General features: G+C 38.2%; 1 protein-coding gene across 1 annotated transcript in view; it reads right to left on the bottom strand.

Moving 5' to 3' along the window:
- The window catches only part of Prkd3 (protein kinase D3), a 70,463-nt gene that overhangs the window by 3,199 nt on the left and 52,191 nt on the right, over positions 1–15,073 (bottom strand). The window contains exons 12-18 of the mRNA XM_021634344.2: positions 12,468–12,520; positions 10,425–10,497; positions 7,564–7,670; positions 4,807–4,968; positions 4,192–4,290; positions 2,649–2,916; positions 26–111 (exon numbers count right to left, since the gene is read on the bottom strand). Coding sequence (XP_021490019.1) covers positions 26–111; positions 2,649–2,916; positions 4,192–4,290; positions 4,807–4,968; positions 7,564–7,670; positions 10,425–10,497; positions 12,468–12,520 — 848 coding nt within the window. The remainder of the gene's footprint in view (positions 1–25; positions 112–2,648; positions 2,917–4,191; positions 4,291–4,806; positions 4,969–7,563; positions 7,671–10,424; positions 10,498–12,467; positions 12,521–15,073) is intronic.

The following is a 15,073-nucleotide window of genomic DNA, read 5'->3' as shown; positions in this document are numbered from 1 at the left end:
TTTTTTTTTTTTTTTTTTTTTTTACCTGTAGCCAAGGATGACTAAGAGATTTGTCAACACTGTAACGTTTTCTCATCTTCACTTGAAGCAAGTTGTTTATCAAATCAATTGCTAGATGAAAAGACAAAATTAGATATATGAGTTTAGGGGTACTGAACCTAAACTTGTGATTCTGTCTGCAGAACAGCAGTTTGATTCACAGAAAGATGGCATGGAGAAATTTCTGCTTCTCAAGTCTATAAAACTTAACACACAGAAGTGACCCACAAATGCTCCCTGTAGTAAGTACGAGTGCCAACTTTTTATGTTATTCAGGAGGCAATCAGAGTGTGGGTTACACGGATACAGCAAAGCCAGACTGCTAGGCTCATGCATGCCATACTATAGTGTAACACAATCTGTTTCTAAACTATGTGGTACCTTGGTTTCCTCATCTACACAATGCACTGTTGAGAAGATGAAATGAGCTTAATATAAAAGTTGAAATGTGTTTAATGTACAGGTGCTAAGTGTTCACTACTATATTTTAAGGGTGAACAAAGTAAGCTCTGATTTCAGATGATTTTTTTCTCTTACAATGATAACACCATGCTCTGTCTTCCCTGACTTGGTCTGAAAAGATGGCAGAAGTCAGTCTCCTTGCACAAATAGAATGAAGTGGCAACAATAACAAAAGTTCACACTGTTCAGGTTTTAGTGAACAGATTAGGGGTAATTTGGTATTTATGGTGAAAACTCAGCACATTTTATTCAGTTTTTTTAGAGAAATTGAAACACTGAGACCATAAAACTAAATATTGACCACAGGCTATAAGACATGTTTGGAATAATGATATGAAAGCTTAGTCCCAACCTGCAAAGACTTTCCCTAATAACTTTATAACCTATGTGTTTCAAAATCATCAAACCCTCATTTACTGTTAATATTGTCCACTGCATCAATTTCAGGAAGTGTTTCATTTCACTTGCTGTGTCAGAACCTAGAAATGGTCAAGTGAATGACAGGAGGTCTGTGGGCCATACTGCCTTTAGATCTGAGACAGCTTTGAGCATCAAAGCTTCCTACTAGACCTTAGCCTTTCTGTTACAAAGTGAATGTAACCTGGCAGACCACTGCTGTTCCTCACACTCCTCCAAGTTTAGTGGAGTACTTATCAGACTGTCATCTGACATGGTAAAAAGTCCTATTCATTCCAAGGGCTGGCTAAACCCAGGTGTGGATATCCCTAGGTAGTACTTTACTGCATACAAGGGGAGTGCATACTCGCATCATTAAAGAGGACCAATTTCATTTCTCTTCCCTGACTTTTCTCCCCACCCCTTTCCCGAGGAACTGTCTTGTATAAAACTCTGAAACCTCCATAGTCCTGGGATTACTAGTGTATGCCAACAGTCCTGACTCAGGCTTGGCTTGTACAGACTGAATATAGCATGGAGCCTCTGTGTAAGAGATCAAAAGCCCGTTCTAGGTGTAAAGTGCATGGATTAAAAGTATCCATTCAAGGGATTTACAAGGTACTGAAGACTGGAAGAACTAATTACCAAAACATATCCCTAAGAAAAAAATTTCCAACTGTTAGCATAACTAGATCTTAATAGCTTGGAGAAGGGGTAGGTCAGGAGGATGCACAGGTCAGTCACAAGTTAGGAAGCCTTTGATTTGTAGTAGTGAGGAGGAGGGGTTGGCAGTAGTCCCAAGCAAGATGCAGAAAAGAGTTTAAGAAAGAGTACGAAACTATTCTGTAAGAAGTAGGAGGTGAGGCGAAAAGGTGCTTAGCAAGGGCCGTATCAGAACCTTATAGCTGCTGTGGCTAAAGGGAAGCCAAAATGGATGAAATAACTGTTTCCTGCAAATGGAACTAGTAGCAGTGACTAACTAAAGAAGAGGCTAGTGGGCAGTACAGGGAAAAGATACTTAAGTATTTTCTGGATTAGGCTGCTGGGGCCTGGGTTACTGCCATACCTAAAAATTATGAGAAAAATAAAGGAAAACAATTTAAAAGTAGAATGCTTGGAACCATGCATGGACCATGCTCGGCCCCCTACATATATGTAGCAATGGGCAGCTCAGTCTTCATGAGGGTTCCCTAGTACAGGAGTAGGGGCTGACTCTGACATGGGCTCTGTTGCCTGCTTTTTGATAACTTCCCCCTGGTGGGGCTGCCTTGCCCGGCCACAGGGGAAGAAGTACTCAGTCCTGATGCGATTTGATGTGCTGGGATATGCGTCCTCTTTTCTGAGGAGTAAATGAGAAGGGATAGGGAGAAGAATGAGGGAGAGTGGGAGGAGAGGAGGGAGAGGCCTATGATAGGGATGTAAAGTAAATAAATACATAAATTAAGTAATTTAAAAAAGTAGAGTGCTTGGCCTTGGCCTTGCAGTGTTGCACAGCTTTAATCCCAGCACCTGGGGGCAGTGGCAGGCAGATCTTTCTGATTTTGAGGTCAGCCTGGTCTACATGGTGAGTTCTAGGCCAGCAAGAGCTACAAAGTGAGACCCTATCTCAAAAGTAAAAATGAAATAATAATAATAATAATAATATAATAAAGTGCTCAAAGATTGGCAACGAATCAGGGAGATGAAAAGAGAGGATGCTTTGTGATCACAAAGATCTAAGATTAATGGTGAACCTGAAACTTCATTTTTACCTTCACTGGAGATTTCTCGCCATGGATTTGGTGGGTACATAAATGCAGCATTTTGGATTTGGTCATTTATATCTTCATCTTCGTTGAACGGAAATGTGCCACTGAGGCTCACATAGACGATGACTCCCACTGACCACATGTCTAGAGAACGGTTGTAACCTTTGCTCCTGAGGACCTCAGGGGCCAAGTAGGCTGGAGTTCCCACCACTGACCTCCGGAATGACTTCTCACCAATGATGCGTGCAAACCCGAAGTCACACAACTTTACCTGGAAATTGAGTATGTGTCAATATCCGTCCTTAGATACGCTCAATGCACTTAACCAAAGGTACTAACTATATAAAAAAGTTATAGACAGGGAAACTGAAATAACACTTCCCTGGAGGCACCTAGATACATCTGTAGCCCTGTGATACTACAGTAGTAGGAAAAGCTATCCTAGCATTTATTTTTTAAAAATTTGTACTCTATCTTCCAGAACGTAAACTGTCAGACTCTTGGAGCAAATATTCAGTTTTGTTGTTGTGATGAGATAGAGGGAGGGTGCTAATCTTCAATCACTTGTAAGGGAATCCCTTCTCTCTTCTCTGTATGTAAGTTGTGTTTCTGTTTTGAATCCTCAGTGGCCTCTAGTGTCTAGACATATAAAAGTACTCAATGTTTCCCACATGAAAAATAAGCTACAGGACTTGGAAGCACCCTTCATTTTGTTTAATCTTGAAATATTTGTCGCCAAGGATGCTACTTATCAGCAGGGAAGTAAAACAAGGCTCATGATGATGATGATGATGATGATGCACACAGTAAAAAAGCTATAGGAGCAAGAGCCTTCTGTGCTGACAGGCTAGCTACTCCAGTTGGTTTAGAGTTGAACAGGGCTACATGTGAAGGTGCCCACAAGCACCACCGTGTTTTCCTCAGGAAGGCTCTTCAGGAAGTGTGATGGGTTTGGCACTTACTTGTTGAATCATTTTAGATGACATCAGATTTTGGTTATTTATGATTGCAGCTATGCTCAATAGGCAATGCCAAGTACTTCTCAGAGGAAATACTCTGACTGAGAAAGTGACTTAGGGAAAGTATTACTGTAAACTGGGAGAGAAGGGATTTGATGTCTGTAAAAACAGTACAAATAGTTATTGGAGAACAGAGGTGGAAGCATATTCAAATGCTGCTTGCTGTTTCTAGTATATGTCATGATACATGTCTTATGAATAAAACGTGATGTGTCATAACTGAATCTTGGACTCCTCTGTTCAGATATTTGAAGAGCTGTGTGGTCGGGAGCCACATATACATAATTATAAAAATGGATCCCCCCAAAGAAACCCAAAAGTTTGTTCCTTGAGACCTACTTACCTCTGAAAAATTTTAAATGAATAGCAGCGATACAATAGTAAAGTCTGAATTTAAATGGCTTAGCTGCTGACTCAAACTGGCAGTTAGACACTACGGTGGTGTACACTCAGTGCTCTTTGTAATTGGAGGTACTCTGTAAATGTTCTCAAAATTGTTATTAATCAGGTTCTAGAGAGAGACTCACCTGAGGAAATGGCTCTGCTGATGCAAGCAGCACATTTTCGGGCTTTAAATCACAGTGCACAATATTCTTAAAATGTAGATTCCTCAAGGCAACAAGTATCTGTTAGGAAAAAGGTTTTGAGAGGAGCAACTGAGAACAATGTACGATGACAAACAGGTATGAATGCCATAACGAAACTCCCTACTTTACACGCTAACTGAAGACCTGGAGAGCTGGCACAGAAGTCAAGTACAAGCTGCTCTGCTTGAGAGGATCAGGCTCTGTTCCCAGTACCTTCAAGGCAGCTCATAACTGCTTGAACTCTGACTTGTTCTAATTTCCACAGGCACCATGCACACATATGCGCAGGCAAAACACTCATACATATAAAATAAGAATAAAATTTAAAAGTCACCCTACCCCTACAAAGGGCTCTAATATGTAGAAAATCAGTTAGACTCCACTGTAACTTCTTTAATTGTATAATAACTTCAAAACTCCACTATATTTAATCAAGATGTAGCTGTATTATTGTTTCACTTTCATTAAGGATACCAATTCTTAGTTTTCCAATATATAAAAATGGTGTTGTTTAATTCTCTTAGTTTTACTAGTTTCAAGGTACAGTTAAAATACCTGTGTGACCATGAATTTAGTAATTCGTTCTGGAAGTCGACTTTTTTCACTGGACAGAATCATTTCCAACATATCTCCATGAAGTTTTTCCATCACTACGAAGACTCGTTCTGGGGTTTCAAACATACATTCCAGATTTACAATCCCAGGATGGTGGAGATTCTGAAGAGAAGTGGCAGGGTATTTAGATGATCAACTTCAGTAGAGAACTCATCTACTTGAAGCCACCTAAACCTCTACAATGGCTATATGAATATACAGGATAGAAAGAAAAATAGTTTACTCTCACCTCTCCTCAAAGAAGCTGTGTCTTTTTGCATTAGACAGAGACCATTAAAAAAAATGCACAACTGGTCCAGATGCAAAGATCAACTGACCATAGTGTACTCAATGCCAACTGACATACCTACAGTGCAACTCCTACACTGAAGGCTCAGAAAATGTGCAAGAGCCAGAAGACCAGGATACCTGTTGTGAGACAGTGTCTAAATATGACAGGGAAGCTACATCTGTGAAATTTAACAATATGGCTGCCTAAACAAGACCTACACAATGACTCTACCAGGTGACATGCCAACATGGATAAGGAAAAACTCCGAAGGCCTACCCCTAAGTGACGAGCTACAGGCAAATAATGGCTACAGGGACAGGGAGAATCAGTCTGCTCCAGGGCCGAGCCCCCGTAGGTCCAATCCCAAGTGGGAACCCTAAGCACACATACACGGGAGCAATACTAAGTGAAACCAGCAGATTATATTTATAAATTGGCATGTATATATGCAATAGTAATAAAGAATAAAAACATTTAGAAAGTAAACTAAAAGCATATAAAATAAAATCTACAACAAGAATCACAGGTATTTTTCCCAGTTGTATACTGGAAAGTTGATTCATGGAAGGGAGAGACTCTTCCCATCTTCTGTTCTGTCTTCTTTCCACAATGTTTTTGTTTTTCAGCTTAGGTTGCCTACTTTTACATACCTTCTCTTACCTCCCATACATAGAATTCACATCTGGATTTACTGTGTTTTCTTTATTGATTCCAGTTTTAATCTTCACAAATCCCTTCTGCCTTCCTTATTCATTCTCTTATAAACACTCCTTTTATTATGTGTGTGTCACAAGGTACATGTAAAGGGTGGCTAGACTGTGAGACTATAACAAGATTCTCTGCAATCTATTTGAAAAGTTTATCTGGAATGTTCACTGACTAAATCTTATGGAACCAATTCAGTAAATAAGGTATGATGTGAAAATTTTGTTTTATAAAGTATTTGTAGTGTAAGTTCATGCTACACTGTCTCATATTCAAAGCATGTTGAAGTTCATCTTTAAACTATATATACATATAGATTCTGTTGAGTTTACACACTGCTGAGCAATACCTAAAGTCACAAGTTCACACACACACACGAACTCCACCCTCCAAAACAAACACACACAAACTCCATCCCCAAATAAATTTTTATGAGAGTAGTGTCTCTGGAGATATCCTTAAACACCTAACTGTAACACAATACAAACAACCAGAATTCACTGTGCATTAACTGAAAATTCCCAAGTTCAGTACTCAGTCTAAGGCTCTGTTTGTGATCAAAACCAAAGACAAATCAACCCTTACATAAAGATCCTTATGTTTATTGCTTTACAATTAGTTGTACAGCAAGATTTTAAAATTCAGTAAGAAAACACCAACAATACACTCTGACACAGAGCCCATGTAAATGCTACTAGTATTCTGCCTAAAGTTAGCTTTGTTGGAAGCAGGCTTGGTAGGAGCCTAGGGCCACCTGAACAGAAACTTCTGATTGTCATTCCTTTGAAAACGTGATGGCTACTTCCCAGTGATGGGAAGGCAAGAAATGGATCAGACATATTTGCTTAAACACTGCTTTCCTTCAAAGAAGCCTAGGTGCAGTCAGCTGTATCACTCTCCACAAGCAGATGAAGGGCTGACAGCATTAACTATTACATGGGGATTTCTTAAATAGCATGAAAAAGCCACAAAATGAACTAGTGGGTATTTGCATATTATTATTACTATTACTATTTACAACATACAGAAGATACAACAATCAAGCTAAATATTTATCTTTTAGATAACTCCCAACAGAGATAAAAACATTAGGTCTTTATTTTATGTGATTTACATTTTGCTAACACATATGTAAAATAGACTTTAATAAGTTGAGCCTGGAGGTGACACCTGCAATCCAGCACCCAGGAGACTTAAGCCTGAAATCACCGTGAGATGAGCTTATCTTGGGCTACATAGCAAACCTTGGCTTCAATAAAAACCAAAACAACAAAATCCCAACCAAACCAAACACCACCAAACTTTTAATGAACATAGAGTACAAAGAACTTTGAATTAATAGAACACTTTACTGTTAAAAGGTAGACACTTTTAGTCAGTGTTTATTTTTATTATAATTGGTGTATTCACATCATTTCTGAGAATTTGATGGATAAAATAATGACATGATAAAAACAGCAGAAGTTACTGAATTTTTTCTTTATTTTTTGAGATTTCACTCAGGGGAAAAAAGTTCTAATCAAAGTAGTATTACAGAATAAAATAATAACAGTCCCTTTAAACATTATTATAATCTTAAGAAAAAAATTATTTGCAATATTCAATATTCAAAAGTTCAAAACAAATCCCCAAAACCTATCTGTGTCAGTATCATCTAAAATATTCATCCAAAATTCCATAAATCAAAACTCAAGCCTATGTAAGCATATGCATTTTTTTACCTGTAAAATAGCCACTTCATTCCGAAGCTGACTTTCTTGCTTTGTGGGGAATCTCATCTTATCAATTACTTTAATAGCCACATCCCTTCCAGTCTTTCTGTGTTTTCCTGTTAAAGAACAGAAAAGAGTTAAGCTGGCAGCTCACACATATAACAGAAAAGCTTCATTGGGAAGCTGTCTATAGACTGAAATTTTATGTATTTATTCTTGCATTTTCTTTCCCACACTCTTAAGAAATGTGACGCCTTCCTCTGTAGTACTGCCCCGTAACAAACGCAGATTCATGACCTGAAATGGCATAACATCTTCATGAGCCTGCTTGCTGAGAAGTAACAGATCATATTAAGTGCCAGTTTTTAAATGCCCTGATCAAGTCTTCTGAGACTGCCCAGATGGAAGTACTGTACGAGTGAATCTTACCCTAGGTTCACTAAGTCAGCAGAGTGATCAACTACAGTATACTCTCAAACACCAGACCCTTGATAGCCTAGGTATAAAATAAGTATGCAACAGGATCTCATTCATTAAATAAAACACATAAGTTATTTTCTCTCTATTAAGTGGGGTCACTGCTTAAATGCTACACTTCAAGAGGTGAAAACAACAGGCACATTTGTTTATTAGCTCCATTTAATACGCATGTGACTTGTTTTCTACCAATCTACTAACTTGAAGATTATTCTTAACTGTTTCAAGGCCACAGCCCTAAAAATTTGGCTACTTTAAAAGAGTAGACAAACGAGTATTTGGTAAGATGCTAACAGTACTTCAGACCATGTTCTCTTTCCTTAGGGAGGTCTTTCAGAGATACCCCTAGTCTAAAATGAACAAATCTGAAGCCGCAAACCACAGATATTTTGCATGTGTAAAACCTACACATGTTCTGGGTGAAGCATAATGGCAGATATAAGGAAAACATAGGCATCTCTAAGGCCATCCTCAAAGTTCAGCAGCGAGATGAGAGAAACCCATAGTTCCAGGCACTATGGTAGAAGAATGCCCATTATGTCACAGGAGTACTACAGAAGCACAATCTACTAATTCAGTAGAGAGGTAGGATGGGGAGAAAAGACATTAGAGCAGAAGTTCTCAACATGTGGGTTGCAACCCCTTTGGGAGGAGTTTTTACATACTCATTCTATAGAAGTCTCCTAAGACCATCTGATTATTGAATATTTACATTATGATTCATAACAGTAGCAAAATTCCAGTTATGAAGTAGCAACAAAAAATAATTTTGTGGTTGGGGGTTGCTACAACATAAGGAACTATATTAAGGGGTTGCAGCATTAGGAAGGTTGAAAACTACTGCAGTTGAGAGAGCCATTCATATAAGCCTGTTCACTAAAGAAACAAAGGCTAGAGAAGGTGCAGAGGCAAAATATGGAGGCATGCAGGCATGACTGTAAGAAATAAGAAATGAAGTACAATTAGAATACAGGTTACCCAAACAAGAAGAGATTGTAACAGCTTGCATACACTAAGAGCGGTGGACACGGACCACAGACAATGGTTTTTGTATGTACAGAAGTGAATATCAGATGCTGATGTTCTGAAAGGTTCCCTCCAAGGGTAGTGTGAAAGAAGGGTAAGACTGAAAGAGTGTGCAAGGGCAGCAAAGGTTTGACATTTTATTTTTGATTATAGTTTATGGATTTTTTTCACATACATATTAATTTTAATTAATTTCAATAAGACTATGAGCAGTGCAATTCATTAATTTACTACCTTCATTAAGCAGATCTAGTATCAAGATTTTGAGACACAAGCAGGGCATAGTGGCACACACCTTTAATCCTAGCACTCAGGAGGCAGAGGTAGGCCGATCTCTGTGAGTTTGAGGCCAGCCTGGTCTACAAAGTGAGTCTAGGACAAACAACTACAAAGAGATACACTGTCTCAGACAAAAACAACAATAACAACAAAAAACAAACTAAAGTTTAGGAGCTTTCTACATGAATTGAGAAGTGCAAAAATGCTAACTACATTTTTATTTATTAGTATGTAAAGTAAGTTGTCTGTGAAGAGCAGAGTTTGAATCATTTAGTGCATACATACATGCTGGGTGGGCATGGGGACCCATCTGAAATACCAGCACTTTGAAGGCAGACACAGAGTGTCCTCAGAGCAAGTGGGCTGGCAAGACTAACAATTAAGAAAATATTAATAAATCAAATTTGAGAGAGATAATGTATGGTGATTAGATAGGTTTGCTCCAGGAATGCAAGGCTATTTCACATCCAAAGATTCAGCTAAGAAAATGTGCTATATTAAAAGACGAAGAGAGGAGCATGCCCATAATACCAACACTTAGGGAGGCAGAGACAGGTGAATCTGTGAGTTCAAGGCCAGCCTGGCCTACAAAGTGAGTCCAGGACAGCCAGAGTTACACAGAGAAACACTGTCTTGTAAAGCTAAACAAAAAATAATTTTTCTTGAGACACACAGAGGTTAAACGGGTTTCATCAGTATTTTTAACCACAGAGCAGAATAAGGGTTCAGGTATTCCGATATGACAGAATATTCATGCCAACAGAAGATGAATGCTTTCTTTGTATTAAAAACTAGTGGGAACATACTCCAGTAGACAGGCCAAATAATCCAACACAAACACATCTTTATGTATGAGTTGCAGGGAGAAATAAAGACTATTATAAAATAATTTCCTGATTCTGTTACTTTTAGAACTTTGCAAATGAAATGAAGGGAAATTTAGTTTTAACAAAAAATGACTATGATGAGAGGATGCAAACCAGCCTTTGAGGAAAAGGGCACTTGACAGAATTGTAAGCTAAAAGAATGACAGCTGTCCTAAAATTTTACAATTTAGAATAAGTATATAAAAGGCTATCATCGCTTACCTCCATAAACAATGCCAAACTGGCCAGAACCGAGCACCTCGTCTGCAAAGATCTGATAAACACTGCTGATATCCTACCAAGAAAGCAAGCAGGGTCAGTTTTCTCCATCCAACACCATCAATGTCTTTGACTCAAACATTTATACACAGTTTTCATATCAGAGTCAAAAATATTTTATGAAGCACAGGCTTCATAGGCCAACTTTACTCAATGATTGAATATGAAAACATAACATATTATATAAGGAGACCTTTAGGACCCGGGTGTGTTGGCATTCCTCCCAGGCAGAGGCAGGCATGTCTGTGAGTTAAAGACCAGCCTAGTCTACATGGTAAAACCTGTCTCAAAAATAAACTAAAACAAGCAAAAAAAAAAAAAAAACTTCAGGAAAAAATGCTTTGAGTTGAAAATAAACCTCACATTTAGCAGTGATCTATGAAAAAAATTATGAAAGTATTTAAGTACAAAGATTTACCAAAAAGGAGACTGCTATCTTTGACTTAAAACAACAACAAACCGCGCAGGCTAGGGTTATAGCTCAGCTGGTAAAGTGCCTGTTGTGCAAGGATCTATTCCAGAACCTACTTTACAAAAAGATGTACATGGTGCTTCATCCTTGTAATTCCAATGTGGGAGGTGTGATACGCTGATCTCTGGAAGGTGCTGGTCCAGCCTGCCTAAACTAATCAATGAGCAATGAGCCCCAATCTCTCTCTCTGCTCTTCTCCCCGTCCCGCCTCCACCCCACACTCACCCACATACACTCACCCCCTGGTCTCTCCATATACATGTGCACTTAGACCCACATACAAAATAAAGACCTAAATCATACTGAGACTGAGTTGACTCTAAAAGACTGATGAGACATGTGAGGAATTCTAATATAAATCACTGATCACTCAGTTTCCTCCCTCCTCCTCCTTTTTTTTTGGGGGGGGGGTTTACTGTTTGCTGCTCTCAGAACATTCAAACACTAACTTAGAGTGTGTCCTGCCAGAACTGTGGGTATGACTGGTGAAAGATGACTATAAGGCCATTTAACAGATCTAAAACTTTAGCCTTGAAACAAAGGCCAACTAATGTGTGGATGTACATACAAGTTAAGTTGTAATAAAGACTTTAAAGGTAAGAATATTTGTGTATGCTTATCAACCTCAAATTTTTAATTTAAGTAATCAAATTTTTGTTCAAATCAAATTAGACATGGCCCATTCAAGGTAATCAAAGACAAAGCTGAATCTTTTTTCTCCTTAGCCATGGATCATATCTCTTTAGGCTCTTGTGGGATTACTCAGATGTTTTCGCTCATGTTCTTGGGATTCCCCTTTCTTTCTCCAATATGGAATTTATTTTAGCCATCTCCAGGACACAAGATATAGGGTTTATATCTCCTGGTGTTTGCGATCTTCTGCTGATTAGAAATTTATTTTCTACTTCAATCTTAGAAAGTCCCAAACTTATGTTAGAAAACTATAATAGCTTGAAACTCCAGGTAAAAGAGATAATTTTATCAGAAGAATTTTTTATCAGAAGAATACAGAAAAATTTTCTAGCACATTAATTTGTTTCTTCCAATCTGAGTCAACAGGTGTCAATGTATGGCCTTGGCTCTTTCTCTAGGGCTCTTGATCAGTAGACAAATCAAAGTAATAATTTGTGACCTGTGAATATTACATGAGATTCAAATTCCAGTGGCCACAAATTTATTACAGCTGTCACACTCATTCTTGTGTAGGTCTGTGCTACAGTGGCAAAGTTGGGTAGACTTGATTATTTAACATCTGGTCCTTTACAGCAATAGGGTGTCATACCCAGTGTACTCCTCTTTAGGAAGCTCCCTCTGTGGACCACTGTGCAATATTCTCATGTTGACCTTGAAGTGAAGAAATTCCCGGGACAGCCTCACTATAAAGCTTAGTTTAGTATCTAGTTTAGCAACTGCCCAGTATGTGGGGACACAGACGTAATCCTGACAAGATCTTCACATTATTTCTCTTATTTTAATTATCCAGTCTACACATATGGGATATAATTATTACTTACCACATTCTCCTGAACCTGACAGTTTGATACAGAGATACTGGTAGCCAGATCTTCTGTGAAACGTAAGAATGACATATGAGAAAAACACAAAATCGTTACTATATGACTTAACATTATTTATTGACATGAAAATCCATAGCTTATCAAACTTAAAAAATACATCAATATAGACAATATATTCAATGTTCCATATAATACTAATCTATCAACAAGAAACTGAGTAAACAAAATATGACACACCCACACAATACTCTAAGTAAACAACACAGATCTTTGACTGTTGAGTCAGGAAATTAGGCATGATGTCCTGGCATGGCTCAGTGTTAGAGCATCTGCCTTTTATGTGTGAAGCATGAGGCCCTGGATTCAATTACCAGCACTGCAAGGAGCACAAACAAACAAACAAACAACAACAAAACAACTTACAGAGTAGTAGTATCTAATTTAAAGCTAAAAATGTTATTTCTGATGCGTGAGTGACATAGGCTGGGGAGTGAGGGCTGTAATATTTCTATCTCTTATACTATTTTAAAACATAAAAAAGCATGCATTAGGAGAGATGACTCAGAGGTTAAGAACACTGGCCAGTTTTTCAGAGGACCTGGGTTTGAGTCCCAGCACCCACTGGATGGCTCACAATCATCTATAACTCTAATCCCAGGGAACTGATGTCCTGTTTTGCCTCCAAGGGCATATCATTTACTTATGTGCTATACAGACACATGTAGGCCAAACACCCATGCACATTAAAAAAAAAAAAAAAAAAGCACTCATAACCCTCATTAAAAAGTTTAAATTAGATAAATTGAACAGTGGAAGTGAAATAAAACTCTATATATTAGAGAGTAGGTAAAGGAAATTTATGGAAAATACCCCAGAGTATGTGACCTTATTTTTGTAAAAGGAAAAAAATAAAACAATGTAGTAGTTAGTAAGGACTTCCATCTTCCCAAGTCCTTTCCCAATCAAGAAATCCACAGCAAACTAATTACAATAGTTTCCTGAGGGCAGAGACAGGATTGAGATGGGGACAAATCTTTCATATGTCTTGAGGACTTTCTCAATTCAGGTGAAATATTTCTACAAAATTTTGATGAAGTGTTGTGGTAAACAAAGAAAGTAATAAGAAAAAAGAGAAACAAGCAAAAGAACAGTTATTAAAGACTGTTAAATACCTTTAAGACAACCCAAAGAAGAAATATGAAGTTTCTTCTACAGCTCTACATATTAAAAAATAAGACACCACTAACTAATATAAGGAAATTCTTCATCAAAAATAAGTAACACAGGTTGGGGAATGGCATATGGGCAAGAACACTTGCATCTGAGTCCAGTCCCCAGCACCTGTGTAAAAAGGCCAGGTATGGCCCTGTGCAGCTCTGTAAGGTACAGAGACAGAAAGATTATGGGAACTTGCTGGGCAGGCAGTCTAGTGGGATGCAGTCTAGCCTGCTTCAGTGAGAGACTGTCTCAAGGGATGAGCAGAGAATAATAGAAAGGATCTGATGATCTCCTCTGGTCTTCATGGGTACACTCAGGCGCGTGTGCATACACACGCATACATACACACGCACACACCATGCTTAGTTCAACATAAATATATCTCTCTGATGATGAATTATGTTTCTCTATAATTATCTATAAACATAATTCCAATAAGGTAAACAAGGTGGCCTTATACTCTACTTTTTTTTAAATATTAAATATTCATTTAAACCTTTATTACATTTGGGTTAATTTCTAGGTTTTGTTGGTGTACAACTTTTTCTTTCTTTTTTCCTTCCTTCCTTCCCTTTCTCTCTCTTTTTTCCTTCCTTCCTGCCCCCCCTCCCCTTTTTGGGACAGGACCTCACTGCGGCCCTGGCTGACACTTGCTATACAGACCACACTGGCTTCTAACTCATAGATCTGCCTGCCTCTGCCTTCTCAGTGCTGGGATTAAAGGTGTGTGCTATCATGGCCATTTCAATAGTTTTTAGGTTTCTATCTTGATTCATTTAAAAGTAACATCATTCTGACTTAACAGATTTTATGAGTATAATGCAAACACAGAACTTTGTTTATATGTCACCATGAAATAAAACAGTACTATTTGGTCTCAGGAGACTTCATGGATGCTAAGCACTATAGCACTGCTCGTTGTCTTACAGGCTGGCTCTCCTCAACACTAACAATTCTACAAAGTAGCTACTATTCTAGAACAGAAAAAATACCTGCCTCAGAGCTGACAGCAGGCTGGTAGATGTAGAGTTTCAATGTAAGGATATGACTGGAGTTAGCTGTGGACATACACTGAAGCCATCACACATTCAGTCTCTCTCACTCACACACACACACAGATAAACCTATATGTGAATAATCTCCAGCATAAATTTATTTATTTATTTGGTTTTTCGAGACAGGGTTTTTCTGTGTGGCCTTGGCTGTCCTAGAACTCACGTTGTAGACCAGGCTGGCCTTGAACTCATAGACATCTGCTTGCTACTGCCTCTCTTGCTGGGATTGAAGATGTGCACCACCACCATAAATTTATAAAAGTATTCCTGTATAAATTTATACAAGTATTAACTAATGGTATTAACTACTACAGACAAAACTTAAGCATT

This window comes from Meriones unguiculatus, chromosome 1 (genome assembly GCF_030254825.1).
Source record: "Meriones unguiculatus strain TT.TT164.6M chromosome 1, Bangor_MerUng_6.1, whole genome shotgun sequence".
Classification (NCBI taxonomy): Eukaryota; Metazoa; Chordata; class Mammalia; order Rodentia; family Muridae; genus Meriones; species Meriones unguiculatus.
Note: the sequence above shows the minus strand (reverse complement) of the source record. Positions and strands in the feature narration are given on the sequence as shown.